This window comes from Bubalus kerabau, chromosome 2 (genome assembly GCF_029407905.1).
Source record: "Bubalus kerabau isolate K-KA32 ecotype Philippines breed swamp buffalo chromosome 2, PCC_UOA_SB_1v2, whole genome shotgun sequence".
Classification (NCBI taxonomy): Eukaryota; Metazoa; Chordata; class Mammalia; order Artiodactyla; family Bovidae; genus Bubalus; species Bubalus kerabau.
The window spans coordinates 42,642,386-42,663,039 of NC_073625.1; the positions used below are offsets into that span (position 1 = coordinate 42,642,386).

At 39.6% G+C, this 20,654-nt stretch overlaps 1 protein-coding gene across 1 annotated transcript in view; it reads left to right on the forward strand.

Moving 5' to 3' along the window:
* CSMD1 (CUB and Sushi multiple domains 1) overlaps window positions 1-20,654 on the forward strand; it is a 1,679,419-nt gene that overhangs the window by 1,202,104 nt on the left and 456,661 nt on the right. The window contains exon 11 of the mRNA XM_055567572.1: window positions 9,738-9,850. Coding sequence (XP_055423547.1) covers window positions 9,738-9,850 — 113 coding nt within the window. The remainder of the gene's footprint in view (window positions 1-9,737; window positions 9,851-20,654) is intronic.

Here is a 20,654-nt window from a genome sequence, read left to right on the forward strand (position 1 = left end):
TTCTGGTATATATCATGTAAATAGACACATTACCTGTAGGTCTCCTGTGTGAGGAGCTAGTGGGATGCTGTGAGTTGGAGAACCTGGAACTCTGATCAGGGCTGCCTTCAGGCGGATTTGCCCTCAGGATCTGATCAGAAAGGCTCTTAATGATGTGCCACCTGTCCATTCTAAAAGAAATCAGTCCTGAATATCCATTGGAAGGATTGATGCTGAAGCTGAGACTCCAGTACTTTGGCTACCTAATGCAAAAAACTGATTTATTTGAAAGACCCTGATGTGGGGAAAGATTGAAGGCGGGAGGAGAAGGGGACGACAGAGGATGAGATGGTTGGATGGCATCACTGACTCAATGAACATGAGTTTGAGTAAACTCCGGGAGTTGGTGATGGACAGGTAGGCCTGCTGTGCTGCAGTCAATGGGGTCACAAAGAGTCAAAAACGACTGAGTGACTGAACTGAACTGAACTGGACTGAACCTCAGAGTACAAATGTATGGTTCCAAGACCTGAGTTACATCCCCTCTTCCTCGTTTGTTTAATGATGATGTCAACTTGTGATACACTCTGCCTCCTTTTCTGAGGATTTGCATCAGGCCATCTCTGACTCTCCATGAAGGCATTTTACTCCATCCCGGAGGGAGGGAGGTTCTTGTCAGATGCTATGTAGACCATGCACTGTGTCTTAGCTTCTCCCCATTTATCTCTGGCACACATTGTATCAACCCAATCAAGGCAAACAGTCAACTACAATGTATATTTTAAATCGCTCTGTATTTCCTATACTTTATCCAGATCTTCTGAAATTTATTGATGTTAAAAAACTGCAAAAGCCTCAAAACAGGTTTTGAAGTTTTTAGGCCAGGTTGCAAAAGTTTTTAGGCCAGGTTGTAACTTGTAATGTTTACTTGTAAAGGTTCCCCACAACCCTTTCCTTTCAGGTACCTGGCAGTACGTTGCAGGTGTGATGTGTTCCAGGTGTTACTTTGCTTCATGTTTTGATTCATGTTTTGATAGCTTTGTGGCATGCTCAGAGTTTTGTTTTGTTTTGTAATTTTTATTATTTTTTATTTAGTTAGTGTTGGCTGCGCTGGGTTCCCGTTGCTGCGCACAAGCTTTCTCTGGTTTCTGCAGGCTGGGGCTCCTCTCTAGTTGTGGTGTGTGGGCTTCTCTTTGTAGCAGCTTCTCTTGTTGTGGAGCACAGGCTCTAGGTGCGTGGGCTCAGTAGTTGCAGTACCTGGGCTTAGTTGCCCTGCAGCTACAAAATCTTCCCCGACCAGGGATTGAACCCATGTCTCCTAGACCTCAGGGAAGTTAGCTCAGATTTATTGTTTTAATCTCTAGGTTTGAGCAAATTATTTCTTTAATGAATATACAGTAGAATAGACTTTTTTGGAGTACAGATCTATACATATAAATAAACCAGCAAAGTCAGGATACAAAAGGGGTTTGTCACTTCTCAACACTGTGCTGTCTCTCTGCAGTCACACCTTCTCCCACCTTACACCTTGACCCCCTGATCTGTTCTCCCTCATTAAACTTTGTCTTCTTGAGAATATCACATAAATACAATTACACGCTATGTGTTCTTTGAGACTGCAAGTGGGGATGTGAAATGGTACAGCCATTCTGGAAAACACGTTGGCAGTTTCATATAGTTAAATACTTATTTATCATATAATCCTGCAATCCCACTCCTAGGTGGGATTTATCATAAAGAAATAAAATTTGCCATGCATGAATAGAGTTAACTCTATTCCTAATTGACAAATTGTAAACAACATAAGTGTCCTTGGATAGGTAAGTAAATAAATATACCTTAGTCATACAAGGAAGTTCTATTCATCAGTATCAAGAAACAAACTACAAATTCCACATGACATGGGAATTGTATGGTGCGCTGCTGAGTGAACAGAGAAGGCAATGGCACTCCACTCCAGTACTGTTGGCTGGAAAATCCCATGGATGGAGGAGCCTGGTGGGCTGCAATCCATGGGGTCTCTAAGAGTTGGACACGACTGAGTGACTTCACTTTCACTTTTCACTTTCATGCATTGGAGAAGGAAATGGCAACCCACTCCAGTGTTCTTTCCTGGAGAATCCCAGGGACGGGGGAGCCTGGTCAGCTACCATCTATGGGATCGCACAGAGTCTGACACAACTGAAGTGACTTAGCAGCAGCAGCAGCATACTGTTTTCATCTGCTGGAAAGGAATTGTAGTTTCCTTTCCAGAAAACATATTTCATGTGTTAATATATGAGGGTAGAAATGTTGACTCTTTCAACTTGGGCCAAAAAGACCTGTTCAGAAATGAGACGACTTTCATATACACTGTAATATTAGCAGCAAACAAAGCATCGTGAAATTATTGCCACATGGGTTAATTGACTCATTGTAGCTGCATGGACTGTAGGCTATCAGCCTCCTCTGTCTGTGGAATTATCCAGGCAAGAATACTGGAATGGGTAGCTATTCCCTTCTCCAAGGGATCTTTCCGACCCAGGGATTGAACCTGGGTCTCCTGCCTTGCAGGCAGATTCTTTACCATCTGAGCCACCAGAGAAGTCCTTTATTGTCTCATGAGAATGTTACTCACTCAGCTGTGTCCAATTCTTTGCAACTTATGGATTGTAGTCCGCCAGGGCCCAGGTTTCTCTGGCCATGGAATTCTCCAGGCAAGAATGCTGCAGTGGGTCATCATTCCCTTTTCCAGGGGATCTTCCCGACCCAGGGATGGAACCCAGGTCTCCCACGTTGCAGACATATTGTTTACCATCTGAACCATCAGTGAAGCTAAAAGAACAATGACTCCTTTTCATGTGAAAGAATTTAGCCGTTCTCTTGATAGCGGTGCACCCTGGTTGTAGGAAAGGAACAAACACACAATCAGAAGTCATTTTCTTCCTTTTGGGTTAATGATTCAATATGCTGGGACTGATATTCAAAGAAACTTCTGGTTTCTCTGACTTAAGTCTTTCAGGTCAGTACTGATCCTGTTGCACAGGGGCATGTCAGACTACTGAGGTCACCATGGCTCCACCAGGGCTGAACTCTATCAAGGAGACAAGAAAAGTTTAGTTCTAAAAGACCCCTCTAAGATAATTTCATACAATCATTTCCCGGATGAAGAAACTGACATAGATGTAAGATAATGTAGCTAAAATCACAGGGTAAATTAAAGGCACAGCTTCAGCAGAACCTCAGATGCCAAGTCCTTGGTATGCCAAGATCAAATGAAGATTTAAATCATTAGTGGGAGATATTCCTATGAAATTTAAATATGAAGATATTTAATAAATTTTAATAGGGATTCATTTATATATTTTTCATGTATGCAGTTATTTAAAGCAATGGTGCATTTTATGTGCAAGAGTCTGGGGGTTAAAAAGGTCAGGTGACATAAACTTGCACTCAAAGTTTAGAATTTGGAAGGAGAAAGAGGAAGTATTAATAGATGCCTGTGATACATTTGTGAAGTGTCTGCAGTGTACTATTCTACAATGACCTGGAGAAGGAAAAAAAAAAAAAAATACCTGCCTCACCTAAGGGAGTTAACAAATGTGAAGTGAGACTCTTCAAAGTCTATAAGAACTCCTGGTTCCTATCCAGGGAGCATAGGCACTCTGGGCAGTGATTTCAATATTTACCAAAATCCTGGAGGCCTAGAAGTGCTGATATTTTTAGAGAATTGTTAAAAATACCAATATGACTGGAGCAACAGGTTAAGAATTCCGAGATGGAAGGAAAGGGTGGTCGACAGCCAGACATCTCCAATATGATGGCTTTTTTCCCAAAAGACAATTTTAATATAGTTTCCTAATAAAGAAGTTGAATATCCTGGTGGTTAGTTAGAATAATCTTATTTTTAAGTTTAATTAAATTATATATATATATATATAATGTATATATATACATTATATATACTAGAAGGTCAATTTTGGATAAAATAAAGCTGTTTTAAAGAAAAGTTATAGCTTATGTGTTGTGATGGCTGTTAAAGTATTTTACCAAAGCTAGCATTTATTTTACTTTTCAATTATAAATTGCTTAAAGAAAAAAAAAAATCCTGTTTTCAACAAACAGTTGCAGAGGGTAATAATATTTGCTTCTTTATTTTAAACATATATTTCTGTCGGTACTAGCAAACTAAAATACTTCTGGGGGAGAAAAAGAGGAATAAAAAGGGAAGTACTTTGTTTTAAATAATTAGAAAATAATTTTGTAAAATTAAAAAAAAAACATAAAATACTTTCTGAATGGTTAAGTAATTGGCAAATGTGCTAAATAATTAATTTAAAATTAAATGATTGTACCAAGCCATTTACAATAATTTTCATAAACACAGCAATCACTTAAGTATCAGCATTAAATTCTAAAACTAAAGTAATTCACATCATCTTAATTTAATTTTGATTGAAGGAACTTTGTAGTATAGCAGTGTACAGGCTTATTTAGTTTTATATGCATCTGCAGACCAACATAAAACTGCATTAAAATGAAGTCCAGTATAGAAATAAAATAAATTCAAAGTATTTGCACTCAGATATTTCTAAAGTAATTAATTTGGCATTATACATCTTTTCAATGTGTGAAAATTTTCTACAAGATAATTGCATTTTAAGACACTTAAAATTAAATCAAGTGTCAGGGCCGGGGGGTGGAAGTGGACCAGAACCATGAGGATAACTTAGGAGGCTACTTCAATGATGTTGACAGGAGATACTCAGACTTAGAAGATAGAGACAGAAAGCAGAAAATGGTGAAAGGAATGTGGAAGAGGTGAAATTCATGTGACTCGTTGATGCCATGTGTAGATATATAAACTTGTCGTCTCTGAATTGTGGCAGAAGAGGGGGTAAGCAGTGAGAAATCAGCAACCTTGAAAAGAAGCCTGAAGTCCTTCCAAAGACTGACTGAATCAAGGTGGTTACTCTCACTGCCAGAAGAAAATTAAATTTTCCGAGGAAGAAGATAAAAGCACAGCTTCTACAATGGCTTATTACCAAGTCTAGCATTCAATCAAAGTGTCTGGAAATAGCCTCCAATGATCCAAAACCAAGAGACAGACAATAAAAGAAGAAAAGGACATCTAAATAGTACAGTTGTCACCAAGGGACTCTGATAATTAATTGTGTTTTATATATGTCAGAATATAAATAAAATGATCAATAATTTTCCAGAAATCTGGAATTCATAACAACAAATCAAATGGAGGTATTAAGAATTTTAAAATACAACATCTGAAATAAAGAACTCAATAGATATGGCCTGAACTGGAAGGTTGAATAGTAGAAAATATTCAACCTAAGGCAGAAGAAAATGTACAGAAGATACATGTGTAATTGAAATTGAAGCAGAGAAAGAGAAAATGGGACATAACTAATATTGAAAACATTATCATAAAGAATTTTCCAATGTTAACAACAGGCATCAGGATAAAGCCTCAAGAAATTCTAGAAGACATTTGGCACAATACAAGAGAAACCTCAGCCTGGCACATTATAATAAATTTGCTGAAAAACAGGGGGAAATCTTACAGATAGCATAAGCAATGAAGTTTTATTCTCAAAGGGGCAAATATAAGATTGATAGGAGTATTCTCAATATAAATAAAAGAAGTAAAAAGACAACAGAATGGTATCTTTGTAGTTTTGGGGGAAAGAAACAAGCTGTTAAAGAGACAGTAAAAACATTAGCTAATCAAAAAAGCAAGAACACCAGAAATATGAGCTTTCATTTACTAGTAATTATATTCTAAATAAAAGTCTAAAATCTCTGGATAAGAATAATGTAAATGAAATAAAAATTGAGAAAATATGAAACAAATATTTGACGCTTGTAAGAGACAAATGTAAGATGTTTATGTACATAGAATAATTGAAAGCAAAAGGCTAGACAAATATACTTTCTGGAAGGACTGGACAACAGAAGGAAGAATCGTTTAGCTTTCTAAGTCAGAGCAGACTTTAATGCCAAACATCCGTGCTCGCTGCCATGTTTGGTATGTTACATGTGAATAAAATCTATGCACAGGGAAGGGAAAAAAACTCTGTCTTCAAACAAGCACATAGAGCAGCATGTACGGGTGAATCTTCAGAAAGAAGCACCTGTTCCGCGCCTGCCCATCTCTCGCTGAAACCCTTCTCTCGTCCATGTGACCCTGAGGACCTGTGCGTATAATAACCGTTGCCCATCTTCCTCTGAAGAGCCGAGCTCTTGAGAAGGCAGTGCTGACCCCCATGGTGTGATCCACGGGGCGGACCAGGCGCTCCTACCCCCAAAACAACTTTGCTGACAGCGGAGCTTCCTCTCTGCAGACGTTGGTTTGGGCTGAATTGACTTTTTCTTTCTTACACTTGTTCCCTTTCCGCGTGCTTTTCCGTCCGCATGTTGACTTTAGTCAATGAATTTAGTGTTTCCTCTCACTGGCTGATGGCGGCCGCTGTGTGACTGTTTTGTTAACACACGATGAATGCTTCACTGAAACTTCTGTTCGCTATGACCTGGGCGTTAAGACGCAGAAGGGACCTTCAGTGCATTTGCCAATTCTGTCAGCTGTGTGTGCTGTTCTCCTGGTCAGTATTCTTCTAACGTGTGGTCACCTTTGAGTTCCTCTGTGTGTGTGTGTGTCCCCTAGCTTTGTTTACAGCCAGTTTATTTTCAGAGCAAAACTAAGAGGGAGGTACAGAGCTTTCCACACCACCACTGTCTGTGGACATGCACAGCCCCCTACCCCCACCATTATTAAGATCCCACACGAAGTGCTGCATTTTTTTTTTTTTTTTTTTTTACCAAAGATGAGCCTCTGTGGGCACATCATCATCACCCAACTTCATGGTTTACATTAGGATTCACTCTCAATGCTGAAGCCTGTGGGTTTGGACAAATGTACAGTGACGTGTAGCCATCTTTACAATATCCATCATGTATCTGTAATATATTCATTATTGCAGTATCATGAAGAGTAGCTTTACTACCCAAAAAAATCCCCATGCTGAACCTGTTCATCCCTCCCACTTCCCACCCCCTGGCAACGACTGAATTTTTTTTTTAACTGTCTTCATAGTTTTGCCTTTTCCAGAAAGTCCTAGAGTTGGACTCCTACTGTATGCAGCCTTTTTAGATGGGTTTTTGTCACTTAGTTAGTGTGTTCATGTTTCCTCCCTGTCATTCCATGGCTTGGTATTTATCTTTAGTGCTCAAGAAGAGTCCATCCTCAGGTATAATTTTTAAGGCATTTTGTGGTAAAGGTACATAAAAATTCCAGACTGTGCAAGCCACGCATTGTGTGAATGAACAGAATTTTCTTGGCTTAGACAGGCTTCCATGTTCATGGTGTGATGTTGTCCCTCATCCAGCAGGAAGGGACTTCTGTCCACCACAGAGGGTGACCAAACCTGCCAGTTTGTCCAGTGCTGCCCCCATTTGAGCATGGACAATTCTGCACCCAGAGACTTGTACAGGAAGCAGTGATCAAAACCATTACCAAGAAAAAGAAATGCAAAAGGCAAAGTGGTTGTCTGAGGAGGGCTTACTAATAGCTGAGAAAAGAAGAGAAGAGAAAGGCAAAGGAGAAAAGGAAAGATACACCCATTTGAATGCAGAGTTCCAAAGAGTAGCAAGAAGAAATAAGAAAGCCTTCCTAAGTGAACAATGCAGAGAAATAGAGGAAAACAATAAAATGGGAAAGACTAGAGATCTCTTCAACAAAATTAGAGATACCAAGGGAACATTTCATGCAAAGATGGGCACAATAAAGACAGAAATGGTATGGAGCTAACAGAAGCAGACAATATTAAGAAGAGGTGGTAAGAATATACAGAAGGCCTCTACAAAAGAGATCTTAATGACCCACATAACCACAATAGTGTGATCACTCACCTAGAGCCAGACATCCTGGAATGTGAAATCAAGTGTGCCTTAGGAAGCATTACTATGAACAAAGCTAGTGGAGGTGAGGAATTCCAGCTGAGTTATTTCAAATTCTTAAAAGATGATGCTGTTAATGTACTGTAGCCAATATGCCAGCAAATTTGGAAAACTCAGCAGTGGCCACAGGACTGGAAAAGGTCAGTTTTCATTGTAATCCCAAAGAAAGCCAATGAAAAAGAATGTTCAAACTACTGCACAATTGCACTTATCTCACACGCTAGCAAAGTAATGCTCACAATTTTCCAAGTCAGGCCTCAACAGTACGTGAACCGAGAACTTCTAGATGTTCAAGCTAGATTTAGAAAAGGCAGAGGAACCAGCAATCAAATTGCCAACATTCCCTGGATCATAGAAAAAGCAAAAGAATTTCAGGAAAACATCTACTTCTGATTCCTTGACTGTGTAAAGCCTTTGACTGTGTGGATCACAACAAACTGGAAAATTCTTCAAGAGATGGGAATACCGAACCACCTGACCTGTTTCCTGAGAAACCTGTGTGCAGGTCAAGAAGCAACAGTTAGACTGGACATGTGGCAACAGACTGGTTCCAAATTGAGAAAGGAGTACATCAAGGCTGTATATTGTCACCCTGCTTATTTAACTTATATGCAGATTATGTGTGTATGTGTGTGCTTTGTCACTCAGTCATGTCCGACTCTTTGCAGAGTATATCACATGAAATGCTGGGCTGGATGAAGCACAAGCTGGAATCAAGATTGCCAGGAGAAATAACAATAACCTCACATATGCAGAGTGACACCCCCCATGTGGCAGAAAGTGAAGAGGAGCTAAAGAACCTCTTGATAAAAGTGAAAGAGGAGAGTGAAAAAACTGCCCTAAAACTCAACATTTAAAAAATTAAGATCATGGCAACTGGGCCCATCACTTCAAGGCAAATGGATGGAGAAACAATGGAAACAGTAACAGACTTTATTTTCTTAGGCTCCAAAATCACTGCAGATGGTGACTGCAGCCATGAAATTAAAAGACATTTGTCTCTTGGAAGAAAAGCTATGACTCACCTAGACAGCATGTTAAAAAGCCAACATTACTTTGCCAACAAAGGTCCATATAGTAAAAGTTATGGTTTTTACAGTAGTCATGTACGGATGTGAGAGTTGGATCATAAAGAAGGCTGAGCACTGAAGAACTGATGCTTTCAAACTGTCGTGTTGAAGAAGACTCTTAAGAGTCCCTTGGACTGCAAGGAGATCAGACCAGTCAATCTTAAAGGAAATCAATCCTGAATATTCATTGGAAGGACTGATGCTGGAGCTGAAACTCCAATACTTTGACCACTTGATGTGAAGAGCTGACTCATTGGAAAGACCCTGATGCTGGGACAGATTGAAAGCAGAAGAAGGGGATGACAGAGGATAAGATGGTTAGATAGCATCATCGACTCAATGGACATGAGTTAGAGTCAACTCTGGGAGATGTTAGACAGGGAGGCCTGGTGTGCTGCAGTCCATGGGGTCACAAAGAGTCAGACACAACTGAACAACTAAACAACAGTAAAAGAAACTTTCAGTGCCAGACACACAGTAGTGTCAGTCACCATATGTCGACTTTTAAAGTCAAAGATACAAATTTTCAGTTATAATATAGAATCATTACTGTAAAAGGTCAGTGATATTGTGATTATGAATATAAATTACAAATGGCTATAGATTCTTTGAAGGAGGGTCTTATATGTATATGGCTTGCCTGTTTAAGTAGAAGGACACCCCACCCAGCCCCATCAAGGTAAAAGTGGAGCTATTTGGTACATTAAACCATGGTTTTGGCGTTTCTTGTCTCTGCAGACTCACTGGATCCAGTGTTCCCGACCTCATCGTGAGTATGAGCAACCAGATGTGGCTGCACCTACAGTCTGATGACAGCATAGCCTCGCCTGGATTTAAAGCCGTTTACCAAGGTAAGATCCGAACACATAAAGCCCCCTTTCTCGCAGAGGGCCACGGTCGTTCTCTACGTTTCAGATATAAATGAAAGTGATAAGTGAGAACAATGTTTAAAAATAGGGACTTATTTGCAACTTCCTTAGTTATAGTTGTATTTAGAGCTCTTTTTAGCAAGCAGGAAATGTTTGAGAGCTTGGCTGGCCATTATGGTGGCAAAATGGAGAGTGACATTAAGAATCACGTGCAAGCAATGGAATTGTCCGTACTTGTAGATCTTGGCATTTTCTCTCTTCCTGGGAGGAAGCTGTCATGGTTGTAACTAAGGGGAACATTTAGAACAGAGTATGGATTTCAACAGCATTGATTCAACGAAGCTTATTATATGCATCCTCATGTACAAATGTGTGGGTTTTTTAATGGAACACAGGGAGATCTTGACAGAGTTGGGGAGACTCTACTAACAACCTTGCTTTGAGAGTTATGACTGCTTGCTCTGAAGAAAAGAAGGTTCCTTTGGGGAAGCTGGCTTCATCCCTGAGTTGTGGGATGCTGAGAGTTGCTGTAGTGAAGTAGCTACTGTGCAGGTGACCCGGGGCCTGCGCTCTGGGTGCTGCCTGTGTAAACTGTCTCACTGTTCCACCTACATTGTCTCATGTGGATGTCCTAGGGAACACGTCTGTAGTTCTGTGCCTGCGTCAGATCCTAGGCGGGGCGCGTGGCACCTGTTCTGCGGAGCGTGGACTCTGCGTCTGTGGTGCAGCAGCTGCAGCAGTGGAGGCACGCGGGTCCTCGAGAGCGTGGGCTTCCGTAGTCTGCGGCTCGAGGCTTAGGTCCTCCACACCATGTGGGATCTTAGTTCTCCGAGCAGGCCTCTGCATTGCAAAGGGCATTCTTAACCCCTGGGCCCCCAGGGAAGTCCCAGAAACACAACTTTTGTCTGCGGCATATTGATAGCTATCTTTCAAAACTTTTTTTTTTAATTTTGAAAAATTTCAAAATGTAAACAGAAGTAGAAAGAATAATATAATGCACCTGAGGTGACCTACATTTTCATGGTTTTGCAAGACCCTCAGATATTCAGCTGTTGACTTAAGTATTGGCTGGAGGTGCAAGACACAGCTACCAAACTCAAGTGCCCGTCTATATTGTCAGCCTCAGCTCAGCCCTGCTTTTTCTCAAGTGTCCTACAACATCTTCTGGGAAATCAGTGATATTTCCTTCTGTTAGACATTCACAAACAGTTCTAGACTCACAGGAAAATCTTTATCCAATGACAATATCTTTAAAAACTAAATTATCTCTTCCTTATTCCCACCAAAAACAGAAGAAACAAAACAAAAATCCTTTCTCACTGCCACAGTTCAAAAAACAAAATCAGCAAGCTGCCTTCCAATTTCAGGTTCTCAGAGGTTTAGTCCACGTAACTCCCTTCTCATGCACTTTGGTTCTAAAGGTGACAATGTGGCAGCCAGCCAGCCCTCAGCATGTGTCTTGGGGCATCCCAGGATCTATGGGTCGGCTCTTTATTGCTAGAAATGGTAAAGAACTGAGAGTGAGACAAATTAGAAGGGGATCCAAGACCAGAAGAGGAAGAGCAGAAATGATCTTCATTATATTCCAACCTCAAGGCATAGCTATCGGGAAGCACATCTGTTTTAACTGGCAAAAAGATACACACGCTTGGGGCTGGTGCACTGGGACGACCCAGAGGGATGGAATGGGGAGGGAGGAGGGAGGAGGGTTCAGGATGGGGAACACATGTGTACCTGTGGCGGATTCATTTTGATATTTGGCAAATCTAATACAGTTATGTAAAGTTTAAAAATAAAATAAAATTAAAAAAAAAAAAAAAAAAAGATACACACAGGAACTCACAGACCATTCAACTGTAGAGCCTTCCTTTCATGTTCTCTGTATCAGTAATTACATCGTTTTAACTCAAGAAATAAACATTTAAGAAGGCTCATGGGCATATTAAATTCTTCCTTTGCGTTTATGCAAAATCAAAGCAGTGATGGATGTACTGCTTGTATCTTCAGCTTAGATCCTTCGTGTATTTGACAAAGAAATGAAATGTGTCCCCAGAAATGATGTGGTGACCTTACTAATATCAATAATGTTTTATAAATTATTATATAAAACAACTTATTTATAAAACTTAAAATATATATCTAAGCTGCTGTTTACATATACTGTGAGTGAGTGAGTGAAAGTCACTCAGTCGTGTCCAACTCGACACAACCCCATGGGACTGTAGCCCACCAAGCTTCTCTGTCAATGGGATTTTCCAGGCAAGAATACTGGAGTGGGTTCAATTCCCTTTTCCAGGGGATTATTAAGACCCAGAGGTCAAACCTGGATCTCCTGCATTGCAGGCAGATTCTTTACCATCTAACCACCAGGGAAGCCCTTGAATATACTGACGTATTTCGAAAACCATGACTGATTTGAAGTCGTTTTCAGTAAGTTTGAAAAGAACCCGTTCTCATCTTGAATTCAAGTTATAGTCATGAGAAGCCTTTTCAGGATTGTTTTATACTCTCCTGCAAATACCTTGGCACTGATAGTTGATCAAAATTACCAGGAAATTGCATCTTAAACATACAATTTTTACTGACACCGAAAAGATCTACTATTTGAAGGAAACCACTTATTATAAACCATAATCTAAGAAAATGTAAGTATTCAGAATAAAACATTGTCCCACATAACTATTTAAATTTTAAAAACTTTAGATATTTTCCATAAGTTTCAAAATCCAAAGAAGTAACAAATTTTAAAGAACTGTAATAAAGTAGAAATAGTGGTTATTTTATTTGGATTATTTTACTGTTAGGGGACCCGTATAAAGAAAGAATTTGTAAGTTATTTTCAGAAAAAAATAGAAAATTGGCATGGGGGAGATTCAATTGTGAATATTGAAGACTTTTGCATCTATTAGCAGTTTTGTTTCAGTATTGCTAATTATCTATATGTACATTTTCTTTGAATTCTTCTTTGATACAGTTTTTTAAGCATCTTACTGGCTCCATTGATAACAGAGTTCATTGAAAAAAATTTTTTAATTTTATTTTTAATTTTTTTAAAATATAAATTTATTTATTTATTTTAATTGGAGATTAATTACTTTACAATATTGTATTGGTTTTGCCATACATCAACATGAATCCACCACAGGTGTACACATGTTCCCCATCCCAAACCCCCCTCCCACCTCCCTCCGCGTACCATCCCTCTGGGTCGTCCCAGTGCACCAGCCCCAAGCATCCAGTATCGTGCATCAAACCTGGACTGGCGACTCGTTCCCTATATGATATTATACATGTTTCAATGCCATTCTCCCAAATTATCCCACCCTCTCCCTCTCCCACAGAGTCCAAAAGACTGTTCTATACATCTGTGTCTCTTTTGCCGTCTCGCATACAGGGTTATCGTTACCATCTTTCTAAATTCCATATATATGCATTAGTATACTGTATTGGTGTTTTTCTTTCTGGCTTACTTCACTCTGTATAATAGGCTCCAGTTTCATCCACCTCATTAGAACTGATTCAAATGTATTCTGTTTAATGGCTGAGTAATACTCCATTATGTATATGTACCACAGCTTTCTTATCCATTCATCTGCTGATGGACATCTAGGTTGCTTCCATGTCCTGGCTATTATAAATCGTGCTGCGATGAACATTGGGGTACACGTGTCTCTTTCAATTCTGGTTTCCTCGGTGTGTATGCCCAGCAGTGGGATTGATGGGTCATAAGGCAGTTCTATTTCCAGTTTTTTAAGGAATCTCCACACTTTTCTCCATAGTGGGTGTACTAGTTTGCATTCCCACCAACAGTGTAAGAGGGTTCCCTTTTCTCCACAACCTCTCCAGCACTTATTGTTTGTAGACTTTTTGATAGCAGCCATTCTGACTGGCATGAGATGGTACCTCATTGTGGTTTTGATTTGCATTTCTCTGATAATGAGTGATGTTGAGCATCTTTTCATGTGTTTGTTAGCCATCTGTATGTCTTCTTTGGAGAAATGTCTATTTAGTTCTTTGGCCCACTTTTTGATTGGGTCGTGTATTTTTCTGGAATTGAGCTGCAGGAGTTGCTTGTATATTTTTGAGATTAGTTGTTTGTCAGTTGCTTCATTTGCTTTTATTTTCTCCCACTCTGAAGGCTGTCTTTTCACCTTGCTTAGAGTTTCCTTTGTTGTGCAGAAGCTTTTAATTTTAATTAGGTCCCATTTGTTTATTTTTGCATTTATTTCCAATATTCAGGGAGGTGGGTCATAGAGGATCCTGCTGTGATGTATGTTGGAGAGTGTTTTGCCTATGTTCTCCTCTAGGAGTTTTATAGTTTCTGGTCTTATGTTTTGATCTTTAATACATTTTGAGTTTATTGAAATCTTTGACAAGATAAATGTATGCATACATATGTGTAAATGACAAATAACAATCTAGAGAGCTGGGAGTTTGTTTTATTGCATTTTATTTTGTGAATTTGAGCAAAGAAGCAGTGTGCTCTTGTCTTCCAAGTGCTTACTGTTGGGTATTCAGCAGCTGAAAAAAAGCAGCTAGTACTTATTGTTCAAGAAGCCAAAGGGGCAGGTAATTAAAAGCATTTCCCAATGTCAAAACCATAAAATCGGTGGGTGAGGGTGTCTTGAGCCCAACAGTGAAGGCAGCATAGCAGGGCTACACCCTTGCCACGTGAGATGAAGGAGAGTGACCATGCTGAAAAGTCCTGTGGTAACTAGAGGCCCCTACAGGAGTGTCCTTATCCACACAGAGTGAAGATTCCTCCTTGCTGGAAGCATGGCTGTGAGGGAGACGTCCTGACTCTTTTTAATGAGAAATGCTCCCAAAGGGTATTTGCAGCCTGTATGAAGGTGACAGCTAGAATGAACAGAAGATTGCTAAAGACTTCCTGACATTTGGGGATTTAGAATTGACCTTTAATTGAACTTCTACGTGACTGCATTATTTAAGAAAGTGTGCCAAGGTAGAATCCTTTCCACCTGACCTGTGCTTGCTCCTGCTTCTGGTAGAATCTAAACACATCTGTCAAATACCAGACACTCCCCAACAGCAAGTGACTGTGAATTACACCCAACAGTTCTAAGGCATGTGCCTTAAAGACTAGGATAAAGACTTGAGAGAGGAGCATCATCCCCAAATTGAGGATCTTTGAACATTAACGAATATAAGTGTTCTCAATTATAAATGAATATTCCTCCAGGCATCATGATTCAGTTTGATGACCATACAGCATAAGTTAGAATCACATTCAATCCTAATTAGTACTCTGCTAACAGCCCCGATAGCCGGTTAATAGCTACAGCCTCAGCTGTGGTGAAAAAGTGGATGGCTATCAGTCCTCGTGAGAGAGCCAGTCCAAGGCCACTTATTATTTTTTGACAGAGCAATATTCCATAGTTTATAAGATAATTAAAACAGAGAGATAAGGTAAGATTTGAGGATTTTAAAAATTGAGAGAATATCATATATCAAAAGAAAGGCATCATATAGAGAAGATCATACTAAGTGAAGTAAGCCAGATAGAGAAAGACAAATTTTATATGATATCACTTATGCATGGAATCTAAAAAAAAATAAAAGATACAAATAAACTTATTTACAAAAAAAAAAAGTAGATTCATAGAAAACACACTTGTGGTTACCAAAGGAGAAAGGGGATAGAACAGATAAATTAGGAGTTTGGGATTAACATGTATATGTACTAGTATGCTACTAAATCACTTCAGTCGTGTCCAACTCTGTGCGATCCCCATAGATGGCAGCCCCCAGGCTTCCCCGTCCCTGGGATTCTCCAGGCAAGAACACTGGAGTGGGTTGCCATTGCCTTCTCCAATGCATGAAAGTGAAAAGTGAAAGCGAAGTCGCTCAGTCGTGTCCGACCCTCAGCAACCCCATGGACTGCAGCCTTCCAGGCTCCTCTGTCCATGGGATTTTCCAGGCAAGAGTACTGGAGTGGGGTGCCACTGCCTTCTCTGATATACTAGTACCAGTATATATTGACATAAAATAGATAACCAACAAGCATCTGCTTATGTATATATTTATATATATGCACATATATATAAACTACATATATATATGTATAGTCAGTTTATGCTCACTGTGCTGTACACCTAAAGTAACATGACATTATGTCAACTATGCTTCAGTTAAAAATAAAGTAGAATCAACAACTTAATTAATCCTTGAAACTATTATTTCCAGAGTGCTATATCAAGCTATAAATTGGCAATAAAATAAAAACTTTTTTTTAATAAAAGCATTTTGTACAGGTGATCATCAAATATATGGTGGTGATTTAATCACTAAGTTGTGTCTGACTCTTGTGACCCCAGGGACTGTAGCCTGCCAGGTTCCTCTGTCCATGGGATTTCCCAGGCAAGAGTATTGGAGTGGGTTGCCATTTCCTTCTCCAATCAAATATATAAATAATCACATTATTTGACTGAAAATGTAGTTGTCTATTATATGATCAGAAAATAGATACCACTAATCCTTACATGTGTTTCACTTTCTAGGTTTTAACAGTACATGTAAGTAACATTTGTTGTAATGGTTCAGGATGTAGGCTCTGAAGCCAGACTACCCAGGCCCTCACTCTGTCACTCAGCTGTGCAACTTAGAGTGAGCTGTCTAACCTCCTGTGTGTCACATTCCTCTTTTTAAAAATACAAGGGAGAAAATAATAATGATACTAGTTTCCCTGGGCTTCCCATGTGGCTCAGTGGTAGAGTCCGCCCGCCAAGCAGGAGACTAGTTCTGGATCCCTGGGTCAGAAAGATTCCCTGGAGAAGGAAATGACAACCCACTCCAGTATTCTTGCCTGGAGAATCCCATGGACAGAGACACTTGATGGTATGTAATCCATGGAGTTGAAGTTGGACAAGACTGAGTGACTGAACATGACTGAACACATGTGCGCGTGCACACACACACACACACACACACATCTGTGTATATAAGTGTGTGTATATGGAGAGAGAGAATATTCTGATAATTAAGAAAAGTATTGGCAAAATATTATGCAAAGTTTAAAAAGCAGTAACTCTTTAGGGAGGTATTTCAGGTGTCTGAGAAGGCAAGCTAAGAGAGGTGAGATTTGTTGTTTAAAAATTTTTTGTATATGAAAATATTTAGTTCAAAGTAATCAATTAAAAAACCAAAAAGGAAAAAATATGGTATAAATAATTATAATACAGCTGTGCAAGCAGCATTACCCATCCATTATACTACAAAACTTATTATGTATATATAATATATAACTAATTTTCAAGAAAATTTTTCAAGAAAATTAGAGATACCAAAGGAACATTTCATGCAAACTTGGGCACAATTACGGGCAGAAATGTTATGGACCTAACAGAAGCAGAAGATATTAAGAAGAGGTGGCAAGAATACACAGAAGAACTATACAGAAAAGGTCTTCATGACCCAGATAACCATGATGGTGTGATCACTCACCTAGAGCCAGACATCCTGGAATGTGAAGTCAATTGGGCCTTAGAAAGCATCACTACAAAGCTAGTGGAGGTTATGGAATTCCAGTTGAGCTATTTCAAATCCTAAAAGATGATGCTGTGAAAGTGTTGCTCTCAATATGCCAGCAAATTTGGAAAACTCAGCAGTGGCCACAGGACTGGAAAAAGTCAGTTTTTATTCCAACCCCAGGGAAAGGAAATGCCAAAGAATGCTCAAACTACTGCACAATTGCACTCACCTCACACGCTAGTAGAGTAATTCTCAAAATTCTCCAAGCCAGGTTTCAACAGTACATGAACCGTGAACTTCCAGATGTTCAAGCTGGATTTAGAAAAGGCAGAGGAACCAGAGATCAAATTGCCAACATCCATTGGATCATCGAAAAACCATAAGAGTTCCAGAAAAACATCTACTTCTGCTTTATTGACTATGCCAAAGCCTTTGGCTGGATCACAATAAACTGTGGAAAATTCTTCAAGAGATGGAAATACCAGACCACCTGACCTGCCTCCTGAGAAATATGTATGCAGATCAAAAAGCAACAGTTAGAACTGGACATGGAAACAGAGTGGTTCCAAATAGGGAAAGAAGTATGTCAAAGCTGTATATTGTTATCCTGCTTATTTAACTTCTATGCAGAATACATCATAAGAAACACTGGGCTGGAAGAAGCACAAGCTGGAATCAAGATTGCCAGGAGAAATATCAAAAACCTCAGATAACACCACCCTTATGACAGAAAGTGAAGAACTAAAGAGCCTTTTGATGAAAGTGAGAGAGGAGAGTGAAAAAGTTGGCTTAAAACTCAACATTTGGAAAACTAAGATCATGGCATCTGGTCCCATCACTTCATGGCAAATAGATGGGGAAATAATGAAAACAGTAAGAGACTTTATTTTGGGAGGCTCCAAAATCACTGCCGATGGTGACTGCAGCCATGAAATTAAAAGACGCTTGCTCCTTGGAAGAAAAGCTATGAGCAACCTAGACAGCATATTAAAAAGCAGAGACTTTTCTTTGCCAACAAAAGTCTACCTAGTCAAAGCTATGGTTTTCAAGTAGTCATGTATGGATGTGAGAGCTGGACTATAAAGAAAGCTGAGCACCAAAGAATAGATGCTTTCAAACTGTGGTGTTGGAGAAGACTCTTGAGAGTCCCTTGGACTTCAGGGAGATCCTACCAGTCTATCCTAAAGGAAATCAGTCCTGAATATTCATTGGAAGGACTGATGCTGAAGCTGAAACTCCAACACTTTAGCCACCTGATCCAAAGAACTGACTCATTGTAAAAGACCCTGATGCTGGGGAAGATTGAAGGCAGGAGGAGAAGGGGCCAACAGAGGATGAGATGGTTGGATGGCATCACCGACTCAATGGACATGAGTTTAAGCAAGCTTCAGGAGTTGGTATTGGACTGGGAAGACAGGCGTGCTGCAGTCCATGGGGTCACAAAGAGTCGGACTTGACTGAGCAGCTGAACTGAACTGAATATATAATCATTATATATTATATAATTTTGTATAATTTATACAAATATAATTCATAAATACATAAATCATACATAATTCATATATGTAATTCACAGTGAAAGTCACTCATTGGTGTCCAACTCTTTGAGACCCCAAGGAATTCTCCAGGCCAGAATACTTAGAGTGGGTCGATGTTGCCTTCCCCAGGGAATTCACATATATGTATAGTTAATATATATGGGCTACCCTGGTGGCTGAGATAGTAAAAAATCTGCCTGCACTGCAGGTGACCTGGATTTTATCCCTGAGTTGGGTAGATCCTCTGGAGAAGGGAATGGCTACCCACTCCAGTATTCTTTCCTGAAGAATCCCATGCACAGAGGAACCTGGAGAGCTATAGTCCATGGGGTCGCAAAGAATCAGACATGACTGAGTGACTAATGATAATTCTAATACATACATATATATATATATATATATATGGAAAGTTAACTGGCTTAGTGCATAGTTTTTCTACTTTATATTTCAAAATTTCTATCATAAATTACAAAGGTAAATGCTGAGTATAAATAATTTTGTAAATCAATGTTAAATTTCATTTCATAATACAGAAGAATTTTTGTCAAAATATAATAATGAAATAGAGTTTGACATTTAATACATTTAAAACAGCATACTTCGTATGCTACAGCAGATCATTTTTATTCACTAGAGGAGAAAGGAAAACAAAATATCAGTTCAGGGGTGGGCTTCCCACGACCACAGTCTCTCCAGCACTGAGGAAGGTGGACAGGAAACAAGCAAAGTACCTGCATATTTGTTCAAACAGTCCTGAGTTCCCAGTGCTGGCAGCCCTGTATTTTTATGGCTTCACTGTCTCCAGTTAAGCGGGTTAATTCTGTATCATTTTTTTGTCACAAAAATAATGTTTGGTTAGAGTTCATTACACATGTTGATGAACTGATTTCCACAAATCATGTTTTATGTAATTTTCCATAGCTATTTGAATTTTAGCAGGGGGTAAATGAAAGGAAATGTCCCCTGTGATGTGCCGCTGTGTGGTAAAACAAGACCTATTTGAGGCTTGTTTCGGCTATTTTAGAATTGTTTCTGTGAAAATAGAGCTCACTGTTGCTGTTTCAGAGACAGAGCTATGTCCCAGGCCCTGTGGACACATTGCTGAGGGGTGAAGATTTGTGTCGGCACCTCGGTCTGTACCCCATAATCCCAGGGGTCTGTGATGAGTTTACCAGAAAGGAACATGACCTAGTTCAGAGAGCTGTTGTCTGCACCATTCCTGGTGAACAGAATTGCTGCTACAGAACCAGGGTTGTCCAAGCTTTGAGCAGTTGCGCTGTGACTCTTGTGATGGCTGGTCCCAGAGCAGCCACACGCTCCAGCAGACATTGTTCTGGGTGTGTCTGTAGGGGTGTTTATGGGTGAAGTCAGCATTTGAATTGGTGGACTGAGTAAAGCAGGTCACCCTCCCCAGTGTGGATGGGCCTCATCAAATCAGATAAAGGTCTAAATCAAAGGACAGGCTGAAGGAAGAAAAGCTGCTCCCTCTGTCCATCTGTCTTTGAACTGGGACACTGGCATCTCTTGCCTTTGGACCCTGATTTGGACTGGGACTTACATCATTGGCTCTCTTGGGTCTGGACACTTCAGTTGCTGTAAACATATAAGCTGATTCCTTATAATAAATTCATTTTGATAGTAAATGGATAGACAGATATAGAGTTGGAGCTGGATATGGACATAGCGATGGAGATAAAGATAGAAATATCCTGTTGGTTCTGTTTCTCTGAAGAACCCTGATCAACACACTCACTCTACTT